The 16,114-nt window shown below is 37.9% G+C and overlaps 1 protein-coding gene across 7 annotated transcripts in view; it reads right to left on the bottom strand.

Annotated features, from left to right (window-relative positions):
• kirrel3b (kirre like nephrin family adhesion molecule 3b) overlaps positions 1 to 16,114 on the bottom strand; it is a 219,663-nt gene that overhangs the window by 15,476 nt on the left and 188,073 nt on the right. For all 7 annotated transcript variants that reach the window (XM_086080588.1, XM_086080587.1, XM_086080584.1 and 4 more), the window contains exons 11-14: positions 11,296 to 11,444; positions 11,084 to 11,211; positions 10,039 to 10,165; positions 657 to 757 (exon numbers count right to left, since the gene is read on the bottom strand). In XM_086080588.1, coding sequence (XP_085936714.1) covers positions 657 to 757; positions 10,039 to 10,165; positions 11,084 to 11,211; positions 11,296 to 11,444 — 505 coding nt within the window. The remainder of the gene's footprint in view (positions 1 to 656; positions 758 to 10,038; positions 10,166 to 11,083; positions 11,212 to 11,295; positions 11,445 to 16,114) is intronic.

Consider the following 16,114-nt stretch of genomic DNA (forward strand, 5'->3'; position numbering starts at 1 on the left):
AGTTAGATAAATTGCTATGCCATGGGCTTTGCCAAACATGTTTGTTCACCAGACACTCCAATTGCTTAATGCTGGTGATTGCTGTGGCCCCTGAGAGCCACTAGGAGGTGCCATGTCTTGACCTAGATGTTTCTACTGCTGATTGGGTGATTGGGGACACCTGGGGTGACTAGGCGTTCCAGGGTTCTTTAATAAATGGATAAAACACATTAATCTTCTCCCCCACGCCCCCAAGTCCACTTGTTTTCTTGGTCTACTTGTTGCTAAGACTTTTATCTAACCCAAATCTGAGCAAATGACCCAAATAACTTTTTTTGTTTAACCACTTGTTCCTTTTAATGTCCATTAGCTGATTTTCTTTTGCCTGATACATGCACATGGACACACAAAGGTATGCCCAACACATTAATAATTACAGCTTTGAGAGCAGCCTGTTTATATTAGATCCATAAATAATGATAGGATCCTCGCTAGCAAAGCACGCAAGTAAATCAAACTAGACGGAGTCGTTTCAACCCTTTCATATGGTGACATATAGTTATCATAACACTATAATGTTATTTACCATTTTACCTCCACTTACAAAGATGTAACAAATGGTTATGATAGGGCACTAGATAAGACACGAGGTTTGTATTAAAAATAAATGTACTTACAATGCGGTCTGGAGGTGGAGTACTTCGAATAAAACATTTGATTTGTCCTTTCTCTCCATGCAAGGCTTGTTGTGTCTGAGTGCTGGAAATGGTGGGTGGCCCTGTGGAAGGATAAGAATGCAAAAATATGTTTATAATAAAGCATCAGATTTTTTTTAATGCTAATCAGACTTGCTAGTTTGATTATTTTCAAAAGTAAAACATAGTATTAGCAAGTATAAACCCTAATCTTAACTTAACACCCAGGTAGAATGTTGCTTAACTTTTCATACGTTTTCCTACCAAGTTCTCATGCGATTGTGATTGATGAGGTGTTTCGTAATTCAAGACTCCATAGAAAAGATGTATTGCATCGCCCCCTCCCTTTGTATTGTCTAGCCAAGGACACGCAAGGACTGGCTGAAGGGCATGAGACCTCATTCGGGATCTTTTTTTTTAATGGCTTGTTTGATTTCTTTCACCGATAAAAAAGATACTGGGTAGCAATGGTGCTGTACTTCATGGTGTAATCGGGACAATTCACACAAGGAGAAATATTTCATATTGTGGGGGATGACATAAAAAAAACGCTGTATTTTGCCTTGTGTTTCACCTATAAATCAAAATGTGAGGAAATAATGTAAAATTAAACTTACAACCGAGTCAACTTAAGTTAAATCACAGCACTATGTGACAGTGTGGTTTAGTTTAATATAGCCCATATGTTGCCATCCTGAATGTCACCTTAGTAGCATTCAGGTTTCTTTTAAAGGCTGTTTTTGAAATCATATATAAATTGGTCTTAAAGTATTAGAGATTTTGCCTGACAGGCGCTGTTCAGTCCAAGTGACTGAATGGCAGCCTGACATTTGTTATGGAGGCTGTTCACACCAGGTGACCACACTCATGAAAATGTCACACTTGACTCAATTCCTCCCACCTAGGTTGTTTTCTTGTGATTGAAATGTGAAAGTTTTTACTATTTTAGTGTTTGATCAGCGTTTTTACTTTATATGCTGCAGCAATATGCAAAAATGAAAAAATAATTTGTGTGAAATGCTGCTTGGGTTGAAGAAAACATTTAAAAACCAGGGCAGATGCTTATAACACCTATGGAATTTGGTCATCTTTATTTTATTTTACTTTTTATTCTTTTGTTTTGTTTTGCTCAAATAGTGTTCAATTAGCATAACTCATGAATCATAAACATTAACATATACATATTCAGTTAGAGAAACCTTGCAATAATGCTGGTTCAAATTCAGATTCAAAAGAAAAGAAAAAAGAAAAAAAAAGGAAAAACACTTGATTTAAACAATTATTTTTAGCATCTCAGTCTCGGAAAAGGTCTATATTTTTATTTGATATAAACACATTGTTTTACATCATCTTCTGTCAAGCTAGCTTCCAATATGAGCCAAAAAGGAGCATAATGGGGAATGAGAATTAAAGCTGTCATATCTGGTTAGTGTATTTACATGTTTACAGCTGTTGAACTAGGAACTACGATAGCATATCATTTAGCATTAGCCAAAGTTGTAGCAAAGCCACCCGCCATCTGATTGGCTATTGATGTTCATTCATTTGTTTCAGTCAGAGGTAGAGAAGCTCTTCCTCTTCTCTGTCGTGGCATGGCATAAATGAATCAGCTATGTATGCAGTATTTCCTGCGATCAAACTCGCATGAGAAACGCGAGGTGAAGCGACATTTCGTCTTTGGTCTGAACGTAGCATTCTATTTCATTTAACCAACTTGAGCGAATGTGCATGCCCCCACTTGCCTAGCCTCAAACATGTCAATCATGCCGCTTGGAATGAATTTGTATATACAATAGTTCTTCATCTTGAATTAAGTTTGACTGCAACATAATTCAGTTCCTGAGAGGACAAGTCCACAACTATTTTGGTAAATCCCCCCTGCCCTCTTTGTGCTAAGCAGAAGTTTTGCATATCAAAAGAATCTTAAGCGACGCCTTCATCTCTGTCCCCATGCTGAAGAAAGCATAAGGTTATTCGAATAGAAAACAAGGCAAGGACATCGTCAAACATTTAGTGAGTGTCTTGTGATGGTTCAGGTTAAAGACGTGTGTTTTGAGGGGGTGGTGCATGAGGAATCTTGTTGATTAGTGAGACCAAATCGCTTCACTTGCCAACATCACCTAACTCTCCGCCAACTCTACACTAATACATAATTGCAGTTTATTACCTGTCTCTTATTAATATGAATTAACATTTTAATGAGACTTTGCCAGATGGAGTCTTGGTAAGTGGAAGACTGCAGAATGAACGATGCCCTCAACCTGAGTCAAACCTATTGCAAGACTGTCATGTTTTTTCACTTATTTGCCTCTAATGACAGAATCCCTGTCACATATGTGTTATAGTTTGTTTGTACATGAAAGATGCATGAGCTTCCTTAGAGTGCAGCATGTAAACATAGAGCATGATCAGGCTGCAAAGGGCTTGTGGTCTTAGCAAAAAAAAAAAGAAAAAAAAGAAGAAGATCTATTCTATGGATTTGTCTTGCAAATGAGGAGCATAATTAGCTTTATCTCCCTGACTCAGGTTAAAAGTGTGTCTACATGTTGAAACAACAACAACACTTTGTTATCATGGCAGTGGGCGACACTACAGCACATCAATGTTCGCAACAGGGGAGGTCATCAAAGTGTTGGGTGCAATTTGTCATTCATCGGAGGAGGCATCAACACTGGAGTGGACATTGCAATCTGATTAAACAACCTGTGCGTGGGTGTCAAAAGGCCAATACTTACATTTCCTTCTGAACAAAAGCTCAACATTTTCTTAGAAGTGGGGGAAAAAAAACTGCCTTTTGAGTTGTCTTTTGTTCTTGTGAAATAAGAGGGAACAAAGCAGGTACAGAAGCACGAAGAACGTCTGGTACACGGTCACCAGTGGCCACGTTCTTTTCAGAGGAGGAATGGGAGAATCCTTTGTAAGATAAAGCTGTCAGCTGACAACCACTCTTTTCTACTAAAATAGCAACAGTGATGTTTAATAAGTGACAGATGTGCATTTAGTTCATTTCTTACATGCCAATGCCCGTTTTGTATTCTTTCAAACTCAAACTGCATTCCATTTGAACAGTTTGCATGCATTTATGCAATGTTCAAGTATCTACAATGCTGGAGTGTTTACTGACATTTCAGCACAACACATTATGGGTATGGCGTGGTTCTTGAAAAATGTTAAAATGTTTAAATTTAACCTACAGTATGATGACGTTCAAGCATCCATTCTTTTTCTGTACCATTGGTTGTTGATCAACCTTTGGACACATAAACAATCAGGCATATCAACATTAATTTAGAATTTAGAATCCTCAATTAACGTAACTTGCATGTTAAACACTAACTCCACACAACTGCCCCATTCAAAACTCGAATCCAGAACCTCTCGACTGAGGCCGACTGTGTGCCTGGCACACATTAACATGTATTGTAAGCATAAGAATAGGCATGGTTGACCAATCAATATAGACAGGACGTTAATTGAGTGTAGACGGTACAAAGGGGCAGACCATGCCCCAGAAACTTTCCATGGGAAATATAGCTGTGGAATGCTGGGCCATTTAGGACAATGATTTCATTCATTGAAATGTAGGGGGTAATTAACTGGAAATGGCTAGTTATACAAACTATATTGCATATAAACACAATAATTAATATATTCACTATTGGCCTGTTTTGTTGTTGTTGTTTTTTTATTCTAATTAAGTCATTTCTATTTATTATTCCCAGTGAACAATTTGCACCTTTTCAACAAATGCCCTGTTGTGCACCCTAAATTGGTTCATCTGAATTAATTGATTTTAAATGAATGATGTGCCAGGCGATTGTTTAGTCATGTAGGTGTTGGCAATGCACATTTTTTTCATTTATTTGAGTAACATCAGGTTAAAAAGAAACAAAACAATTACACATTAAACAGTGTATTTATTTTTTATAATAATAATAATTATTATTATATGTTTATTTATTTATTTATGTATTCAGTTACTACTATTTATTTAGTTACTACTATTTACTTAGTTACTAAACAATTTAGCCCCAAATCCTGTGTTTATCACTGGAATGCACTTCTTGGTCCATGTGGTGGTTGAAAAGAAGAATACATTTACAAAATGCAAAAATATAGTTTCTTTACAATAAAACAAATTTACTAACTAACTAATTGTAATCGAAGCACAATTTACCATATGATTTTTATGTTTTAGTGTTATTAGATTCAATTTAGTATCTTATTGGATCATATTAGATTTTGCTGGCATCCTGGCTTTTGCATTTGGACAAACTAAGGAATTTCGTAAATATTCCGTTGGACGCTTTCCATTAGATTTAATTATTATTAATGGAAAATAAGTGCTGTATGTGTCTGTTGAGTGTGTGTGTGTGTGTTTGTTTTATTTAAGATATTGGTTGACTTATTGGTTAATAAATTTTTGTGTTATAAATTTTTTATAGGAAAGTTACTGTTGCATTGTATATAGTTGCACAGCAAAAGTGTTGTCGGAGAAGTACTGCATACTACTCCCACATGCAGTCAATCATTCTTATTCAACTGGTCAGAAAAGCATACACCCTAAATGCACTTTTCACCCTCATTAATTTGCTATTTTGTGCAACATTAAAGAAGTTTAAAGAAGGCTGAAAATCTCATTAACTGGGCGCATAAAGTTTGCCGAGCAAGAAAAATGGCGGGTAAAGAGATCTATATTGGCCTTATGCTCTGTGGGGTGTAGTGGGGGTCTGAAGGCCTCCTGTTGCCTTGCTGTAATTACAGGCTTTCTCACCCTAGGTTACTTCTCTAAGTCATTATGCATACTTACTTACTTGGAAGTCGAGAGAAAAAAAGTATCCCATTAACATCTGTTGATATACAGTATGGTGGTGCTATTTATGGAGACCCTGGCATCTATAGTATGTAGACATCTTTTCAACCTTCTGTAGGATGGCTGGAAATGAGCTGTGCATACATACACAGTGCATACTCTATATTCCTTTTTTTAATTTATGTTATTCAGTTGATGTTGTAATTTTTGCACATTTCATACATATGTAAGTAATGACAGAAATCCCACAGCTATTTGTCTGAGTTCTTGAAAGTCGTCTTTTAAACAAATCGACATTACACGAGCTATATTATATAAGATGTGAACGGGTGATCATAAAATTGTATCAACATTAAAAATGAACAAAAAACGAGTTCAAACAACAGAGAACAGTGTACTGTCTACTACAGTATATGTTGCGTTGCATATAAACAATCATATACATGGATGTGTCCAGTCTTCCACCATGTAACTTCATTTGAGGTGCTGAAGAGAAAATTCATTGTGAGTGTATGAGAAGAGTAAGCAATATGTATCCATTAGTGACTTAAACGCAAACTGCCTCCCCTGCTAGCTGTTTGATTATAATTAAATTACAGACTTCCCCAGGGAAAAGCAGCAATCCTTGTGTCTATGAGCTTTGCCACTGTGGGAGTCGGGAACACAGAGCGCCACGGAGGAGCGAGACAGGCGGAATGACACATGCAATTTAAATGAAGTCGTTAAAGGGCTTGGAGGATCACTGCAGGGAAAACAAACAATAAAGAAACATTTGAATGTGCAGCAGAGAATTGAACGGTACACCACTGACTGTGGTTACCGTAGTGGTATAATGGCTGTGGTATGTTAATTGTGAATAGGTGACCCATGCACATGGCACACAAACAATTTTTGCACATCAAAATAACAAGGTAAAAAGGAGGAATACATTTTTTCTCATTGCTGTTCACTCTGCTAAATGGAGCTGCCATGTTTGCGTTAGTAACTGTGTTAGTTTATTTCCTAAGCTCTCTTGAGAAATTATATAGAACAGTTGTTCTTAACCTGGGTTCGCTCAAACCCAAGGGGTTCGTAAGTCAGTCTCAGGGGTTTGGCGGAGGTCAAGACACACCTGATTTGTGGGGATAACGCCCCGCTTGGCCATCATTGGTTGCAGGTGCTCACGCTACATTGCTTGGCCTATCTACGCTGCAGGCAATTTTGTGTGCTTAATTGTCAACTTGTAGCTTTTGTGATGGTACGTCGTGTGATTTCTTTATTGTTGTAATCTCTTCATACTGTGTTAAGCAAAAAAATACTTTTGTTCACCAGTAAATCCTATACCTATGACTTTGATTTGAAAAAATCGTATTTAATTTTTCGATAAAGACGAGTTCGGTGAATGCACATTTCACTTTTTTTGTGATTGGTGGGGTTCAGTACCTCCAACAAGGTTAAGAGCCACTGATATAGAACATTAATATTAGTCTAATGACGACACTTTTGTAAACGCATCAATGTGAATACAAATATTTGTTCTTTTAAGATCTTTGCCAGGAATCTTTCTAGGTTTATAGCAGGGGTGTCAAACTCATATTAGCTCAGGGGCCACTTCGAGGAAAATATATTACCAAGTGGGCTGGACCGATAAAATCATGGTATATAACTTAAAAACAATTATCAGTCAGTTATACACAGATTTTCGTTAATACTAATGCAAATGGTACGTGGCAACAATTTGCCCGTATGCGTTCCGGGCGTGTTATATTTACCTGTTTTGCATATATATTGTTCCTGGAACGCAATGTGTGGCACACTTAATGAAGTTATAGGATGTTAATCCATGTCATATGTGTTTGCGTTACCAGTAGCTGAATGTGTGCCATATTCAGCACGTTTATGTTTGATTTATGTTGGTCTACGTTTATTTTTTTCAACAAACCGTAACTTAAGGCTGCGTGCAATATAATGGCATCCGGGTCAATTTCACGTACAAGTTGCATTACTCATCTGAGGATTGTGAAATTGCAAATTTATGTTTTGATTTTGGCCGTTTGATTAATTGGTCCGACATTACTTATTTTTTTACTTTACAAAATCATCTCATAGGACGGATTTAACCCCTTTGCGGGCCTGATCTGTTTGACACTCCTGATTTATAGGCTGTTTAGAGGACCTTGCCATTATCCACCATGGCAACACTGTCACAGTGTACACAAGCACGGTGTTTACGCTTTTACATGTTGGACAATCAGATTCACCTCCAGCGCTAACTAAAAATGACTTGAAATGCCTCATGTGGATTGGGAACTGAATGTCAATTATTCAGGAGGGCAAAAAAAATAACGTGGGAGGCTTTTGAATGTCAAATACCAATTCAGGCAAGGCGGAGGTAAACATAGCGGAGCTTAGGAAAAAAACAACAAGACAAGGCATTCAGCTCTCGCTCGAGCACACTTTGCAAAGACAACATAAAAATAATCTGCTGCTTGTTGTGATGTTCCCGAGGACACTCGGAGTTGTGCTCCATTGTAATCCTAATTAAAACAATCCATCTGCTTTCTTCTTCTTCTCATCATGTATTCTGTTTGCTTATTGAGGCTATAGAAAGCAAGGCTGCTAGTAGATTTCAATAAAGTGAAAACAATGGAATTAGTCATGACTTTGCCTGACGCCTCTTCCGCCTTCAGTTCCAACCACATTCATGGCGGTTCATAGAAAGTCCCGGTTTTGATCTGGTGCTACAGGGGGAATTCTGTTAGCCCATTCCTTCTGATATGCAAAGCTAACGTCTGTGTTTTGAAAAGGAAAATCCTCACACACCCCACTTTCTTCTTGATGTATTTTCATTCTCAAATCAGCGCATAGTTGCTTACAGGCAAACTCTTTTGTTGGCTTTCAAAATGTACAATGGTGCATTGTCAGTGTTAAGTACACATCATATTTCAAGGCTCTAAAAAAAAAAAACCTTGTTCTTTCAGCAGCAAAATTTCCCCCCACTTTTATTATGATCCAAGACTGCTTTTGCATGGACCACCTGATAAATAAGAGACACCTAAGAGTCAGTGCCACAGCACAGTGTTCCCAGAATATCAAGCAGCACTAATGAAGTCATTTGTTTGAGGGTTGCCAGTTCTCCCACCAAGGCTAATAATCATTAGTCAGTCAGTGCCTCGGAAAAAGCCTCGTCCGCGTGACTCATGCGGATTGTCTTGGAAATTGTAATTGTCTCCAATGATGCCTTGACCATTTATCACGTAACTACAGCGCACCCAAACTTCAATTGGTAAACATCCAGGCCTGGATACATTTGCAGCCAAGTAAAATAAGGAAATAAATCATAAGGTCACCTAAAAAGCGGGAAAGTGTGCTGCGGTATGATCAAATCAAGGTTGAACAAGTCACGATTGTGTATTGTTTGCATGTTATTTTTTCTTCAGATGAGCCTAAAAGCTTCGTTATACTTCTGCGTCAGGCTACGGCGGAGGCCCGCTCGTGCGTTTGCCTTCATACTTGTGCGCAATACACATCACAATGCACATCAGGTTCCGCTGCAGTTTCACTCCAAGTCGGGGTGTCACTACGGCTGCTATAGGTTGTCAGGACGCCACAGAGTGGAGATTCCTTTGCATTTCATGGCTTATTTTTGTTTCCGGAACAAGGAACAAAGCCGAGAGGCGGTTAATGTTGGCCGTAACTCGCCAAAACACAACAGCCCCGAGGTTTGTGAACACAGTTTTTTTCCTCCCCTCAACACACAATCTCACACAAAAGTGGTCTACCGGGCGAGAAGTGGGTTCGCCCCGCCAGCGCTTACACTGTCGCCTTCATGGAAACTATCCGGGGGGAGAGAGAGAGAGAGAGAAAAAAAGCTGAGTACGCCATCAAACGGACCAATCACGAGTGATCTTACGACCCGCCATCTACGGCATACAAGAATTGGAGACGTGTGCGCAGCACCCGGCCACGAGCGACGCGGTACTTGTCATTAATGACGGGCGTCGATCACATGATGTATGTTGGTCATTAATGCAAGCAAGAACAAACGCAGAAGTATAAACCAGGCTTTTGTCAAGGTGGGCAGAAAAATGCAAATTTCCGAATTGTAGTCAACAGACTGCTTGTCAGACGACTACTGATACATTCAATTTTAGTGGCCATCAAATTGGCTTAACAGTGCCTTCACGGGAAGAAAATAAAAGGTTTGTAATGGTCCAGCTTTAAAATGTGTTGGTTTTGGGTGACTGTAAGAGGGGGGCTGAGATGCCCTCACAATCTGACTGACTTGGAGTCCTTCTGTAAGATTACTGTAATTAAAGCAAAAGGTGTTTCATGAAAGTATTAACACTTATTTTGAATTATTTTTCATTTGTTTCTTTTCAATTCAGTTGTGCAGATTAGTCTCTGTGCCAGGCAAGTTTAAAGACTGCAATAGGCTTTTCCACATCAACTGACTCCTGTGACAATTTGCTATTCCTTTTGCAGGTGAGCAATGTGTTCATATTAATGTGTATTCGACAACTTTGCACTGCCTTCTTTCTGTTAAATTACTAAAAAGTGTTTACGGCTTACCATTTACAGTGAGAGCCACTTCCTTCTCCCCTGCTCCAACTCTTGGGACAACAGCACGGCAAACATACTTCCCAGCATCCTCCTGCCGCACCGATTTCAGTGTTAGAAGGTTCTCATTGCTAAGAACCTGCGAGAAATAGAAAACACATAAATAAAAAGCTATGTCAATACACAATACACTACCAAATATGAAATTGTAATAAAAGGAAAATTACAAAGGGGAAAAACCATTGCAGCATGTGGACTATTGGATACTATAAAGGGCACCTCTTCTCAATTATTAAAATCCAATTTGGCTTCTAAGCTCAGTGGAATAAAGCGGTTCACGTTGTTGAGAAAGAGAGGTGGAAGGAGTTGGAATGTGGGGATCAAACCTATAAATGGCATCTTAAAGCAGGTCACCGAAGAGTTTTGACTAATGACCTCAATTCAAATACAAAACAATGATAATGTCATAGGCAACAATACATATTACGAATTTCCTAGTTATATTTCCGACAACCTCTAATTACCTCTGAGGTTGTGTTACTTTAATGTGACTAGAATTTCCGGAAAATGTCGTGTATGAAGTCGCACGTAGGACCACCCTCAATGTGGTATATTATGGAAAATTGACTCTTGAATAGTTTGTACACAAAATATGTATTTTGTGATCTGCCTGTTTCCAAAAATGTGTGTGACCGAGACAGTTAAAAAAAAAGAAGGTACATTCTAATTGATATGACTGCTATTTTCAAGCCACAGCCAGACTATAATATCAAAGCCAAAAGCTAAGCTGCATTGAGTTAAATGCATAGGAACGTTTTTACTACTAGCGTTAGTGTCTGATAGGCGACACTTACTTGATTACTTTGTCAACGTGGAGGTGCTGGTGTTTGTTCAAAAAAAAAAAAAAAAATAATAATCCCGAAACCCCTCCAAAACAGACCAAAAAAAACAAGAACATATGCAAATCTGCAGGTGTCAAATCACGAGTATGTGGAATTCTAAATAATAAACTAAATAAAACCTTATGGAACAAATTGTGAAAACAAAACACACTAACCACTCCAGAACCTCTCTTCATCCACACTATGGTAAGAGAAGGATTTCCTGTCCAGGCACAGTTGAATACGGCATCGGATCCAAGGTCCACCTGCAATGACTGAGGCTCTGCTGCCATGCGAGGCCCAACTGTTGAGACAAACATGGACGGGATGGGCAGGCTTAATGACAGAAGACATGAACAGAATGACACTTTCTCAAGGTAACACTCACAGTAGACATCAACATTACGGCTAACGTTGTTGCTGCCAAGTTGGTTTGTAACTGCACAGGAAACGGGCTCCGTAAAGAAGGAATGGTCCACAATCACTTCATACGTGTCACCGGAGACCTCCTTTATTATACTTCCTCCTTTGGCCCACCTAGTAAGAGGATTCGAAAGGGTGGTGAGGAATGGGGAATGGAGCAAAGAAAAATGAGGAAAGGCATTAAAGCTTCTCCCCCCCCACTCCTTTTTAAATGAATATTTCTCTTTCTTCATATGATAGGGGAAGGTTTTGCCATGCTTGGCATGCTACAATAAAGTCTCTAGCAGCTATGAGCCAATAGAGCATTTTCTATATACAGTAAGTATAAGTGTAAAAAAAAATCACAAAGTGAAGAATTGATAGTGCTTCCACCTGTAAATATTGACTACAGTTATTATGTGCAAGCGAAAGCTGACATTAGTATTTTTGTTGGTTGACCACCATAAAGGAAAAAGGAAAATGGTCCTCAAAATTGCAGTTGCACCTGAAATGTAAGTTACTGCACTTTTGCCTATGTTCATGCCAAGCTTGGAGTTAACAAAAAATCTGAATTGGGTATCTGGTAAATGGCTAAAGAGTACAATGCTAGAATGTAAAAATTCACCTCATAATGTTGACACCACAACTGAATTTCAATCAGATCATATTTTGTTAGACGCAAACAATAACAACAGTGCCCTGCATCCGCAGTGCAACACATTCATTTCCGCCAATACTGAGAGGCAACACTTTATTTTTCTATGACTAAAACGGGGCCATGCTTGATTGAAATGCTATAGTTTATATGAGAAAAAAGATTACCTCATTCAATCTCTAATTAAAGCGCAGCTGAATATTAATTGAACTTCAGAAGATTTTCTTTTGGAGACACATCTCGTCAGTCAGTCACACATGTACGCATGCATGCACGCACGGTCGCACGCACGCACACATGCACACCCACACACCCACACACTCATTCAATACATGCTTTATTTCCATGACTATGTACATTGTAGATTCTCACTGAAGGCATCAAAGCAATGACGACAACTATGACAACTAACAAACACATTTGGTGTTATGTACTTAACAACAAAAAGGTGAAACAATTAAAATAAATAGCCACCCTTTTCGCTGATTACTTTTTTGCACATTCTTGGCATTCTCTCGATGAGCTTCAAAAGCTAGTCACCTGGAAGGGTTTTCCAACAGTTTCTAAGGAGTTCCCAGAGGTAAGAATGTCAAGGGTATGCAAAAAAAAGTAACCAGAGCAAAGGATGGCTATTTTGAAGAATCTATAATATAAAAGACGTTTTCAGTTATTTCATCTTTTTTTTGTGTTAAATACATAACTCAACATCAGTTCATACATAGTGTTAATGCCTTCAGTGACAATCTTCAAAGTAAGCAGTCATGAGAATAAAGTAAATGCATAAATTGAATAAGAAAGTGTGCCCAAACTTTTGGCCTGTATTGTGTATATATATATTAGGTCCGTCATGTCCTATCTTACCAATAAGTAGCATGTTTTGCACAGGTAACAATTATCTCCAACGTCTAATAAATAAGGATATGAACAGCGTCAATGAACACTGAATGATACAAAAAAAAAATCTAACAACCATTATATCAGTGATAATCACTAGAGATGATTTACTTTGCATTCCTAAATGAGTCTCATCTTGAGCTGTTTTTATGACAATGATGATAAAGATGATGCCAATGATATAATTACATGCGAGACAATAATGACAGTGATAAGGATGATCATGGAGATGATGGCGTAATTGGTGATGACAGCAGTTATCAATCTCGCTGTAAATTACTCTGACTAGGAAGTTTGGCAATTATTGTGGAAACAGTAAATTAATTATGTTTGTATTTGCAGTGGAGCTTTCTTATGTCTTTTGAAATACAAAGTATTTCTTAACATGGTAAAATTCGCTATGATTACATGATCTTCAGTTTGTTCAAGATGCTTTGATAAATTTAAGGGGAAACTGGGGTTGAATTGGCACTCTTTTGGTTAACCAAAATATATATTTTTTTTAGGGTTATAGATTGGACCTGTATGTGAAGTGTGCTATTTGGCAAAAAAAAGAAGAAAAAAAAGTAGGGCACATGTTAATTAGTTAATCCTCTTGTTAGGTTGGTTTTCAGGAACAACAATAATTTTCCCGGGTCAATCTGACCCATGCTATAATTAATGATAAAAATGTATTCCCATAAATATTATTCAACTCTTTCATTGCTAATATTAATAATTTATTCCGATAAACATCAGAACCCATTTTAATTGAACACATGTCATTCATTGTGAACCATTTTAATTGAGTAGAAGTTTCATTTGCAAAAATGGGTCAATTTTACCCAGGCTATGTTTATATATAATATACATTTATTATTCAACTGAAAATGTCAAAGTGAAACATGATAATTGAGAAGTTTCAAAGGGAAAAAAAAAATATGCTAATTTATATATATTTTTCAACTTTAAAATGGGTCAATTTGACCCAGGCTATGTTCAATTGTCTACAAGCATTATTATAAACATTTACATTTTTAATTGAAAATGTCAAAGAAAACAATTTTAATTGTCTGTCAATTAAACGTTTCATAGCAACAAAACTATTATACTTTTGATATTTAAAAACAAGCACAATAAAAATCGTTATAGCTGATTATTAACCGTTTTTAATTACATATACAATACATCAAAATCAACAATTTCTTATTGCCTGTTGATGTGAAGTTTTATAGCAAATACAAATTAATTATATGTTGGGTCAATTTGACCCAACATATCTCAATGTTCCAAAAGCATCAAGTGAAACGTTGTTATAGCGCCTTATGAACTAACTGTTTTCCTTGCAAATATGTCAAAATGAAATGTTTTAGCAAAAACAATAATAAGCAGCTTTATTTGCAAAAAGAAGGTCTGATACCAATGGGGTCAATCAAAATCATTTTCCTAGAACAACACATCACAATCTGAACTATCTAAATAATCAAAAGAGAGGCATGCAAATAAGGAGCTTTGTTGACGCTTTGGTGCACAGTTCTATGCGGCAGACATGGGACCTAATTTTCTTTGTTTGCCACTCTCTCCAATCTCTAGTGGGTTCTTGTTTATTTCTGAAAAAAAAGATCTTGTTTTTTCATCAAAGGTTGGAAACTGGATTGCATCCCAGCTGGCTCTACTACCTATATGATTACAACGAACCCATTCCCAACATGCCTTTCTCCAATCATGTCTTTTATAACTCTATTTTAGAATTTTCACATCTAGTTGCAAGGTCTCGGGTTTTGATTATCGCAATGAAGCCACATTAATTAAGCATCCTACTGACCAAGTAGCTCATGATGGAGCCTGTAACCAAAGACCTCTATGTTGTCTTCAATTTTTGTTGGCTCCGCAAATGCAGGTGACACATTTGGTGCATCTAAACAGTTTATTATATTAAAGTCTTAATGCTTAAAGTTACTGTAGATTTATGGGAGATCCCAAGTGGTGTTAGTCATCAAAAAACACCATGACTTTTGCCTACTGTCGGCAGTATCTCGGACCCTTGTTTCAAGTGTCTGTTAAATGGGGGGTTGCAAAGTGGTGCAGTGCTCACTGGGAATGGATGGCTCTCCCAGGGATGGCAAAAAGGCCGTTCATCTAAGAGCTACCCTGTCCTTGTGCTTTATCTGATCTGGGGTAGACAGAGTGTATTAGCACTGAATAATAGCCCCACACTGCTTGATCAGCTCTCTGCCCTCCTCTCCTGATATTGCACTCCAGAGGGTGCATTTGTGGGGGTTCGCACGAGTCAAAGGCTTTCAGGCGTGCATTATGGGCCCCCAAAATCCCCACTCTACCATCCACCTCCAAATGCCAATAGTGCATAGAATGGTGAAGTGCTTATATAAACTGCAGATAAATCTGAGCAGGAGACTTTGAGAGAGGAGTTCTAGCAGTGAGGGAGAGTGTGGCTAACCTTGAAGTATCAAAAGTCATTAGACTGTCTGGATATTATTGAATGCTCTTGCATCAGTCGCAAAAAGCCAGACACCACAGCGACATCGAAGGGGAGAGGTGACAAGATGTACATTAACTAAAAGCAACTATGCTATGTTCAGGTTGTTGATAACTAAAACAATAAACACAGTGAAGGCTAAGAAAGGGTGAAAGAAGTTCAAGAAGATGAAATTACAAAAGTTGTCATGTACAAATTGAAAGCTGAACTTTGAACTTGGTACATGATTTTATGGTGACTCAACATTTCTTTTTAGAATGACTTGACTTGGAGTTTTACCTGATTGTGGCTTTACAGGAGGAAGCTGAATATGACCACCATAGTCAATAGGGCTCATCCTCCTGAGGTCATTAATTTAAGTACATTTGAACATATTTGTATAAAAACTACCTGCACTAATACGTACACGTGGTTCTAGCAGGAGTAAACTGTGTCTACTTTCAGCCACCAACATGTCAGGTGTGCTGGGGGTGTGTCAAAGAAACCCCCCTCAGTATGCCAAAACGGTCAGCGTAATTGGCTTTTGTGATTGCTTGACTCTTTCATTGGAGATTCCGCTGAGGTACTTAAGAATTTAATATAAATACACGATAGGTTGTTGTTGATTATGATACAGACAAACAACCCAAGACCATAAGGCCTTCATGAAAATAAAAATAAATAAAAAAGTCACACCTGCCAGTGCATCTTAGCACGTGATATCCGGGGGAGAATTGCAGTTGCAATAGACACCTTGTCTCCGCTGTGCACCCACACAATCAAATACAAACAACAATATCA

This window comes from Leptonotus elevatus, chromosome 7, assembly GCF_054856555.1.
Source record: "Leptonotus elevatus isolate MCC_2025b chromosome 7, RoL_Lele_1.0, whole genome shotgun sequence".
NCBI classification, from domain to species: Eukaryota; Metazoa; Chordata; class Actinopteri; order Syngnathiformes; family Syngnathidae; genus Leptonotus; species Leptonotus elevatus.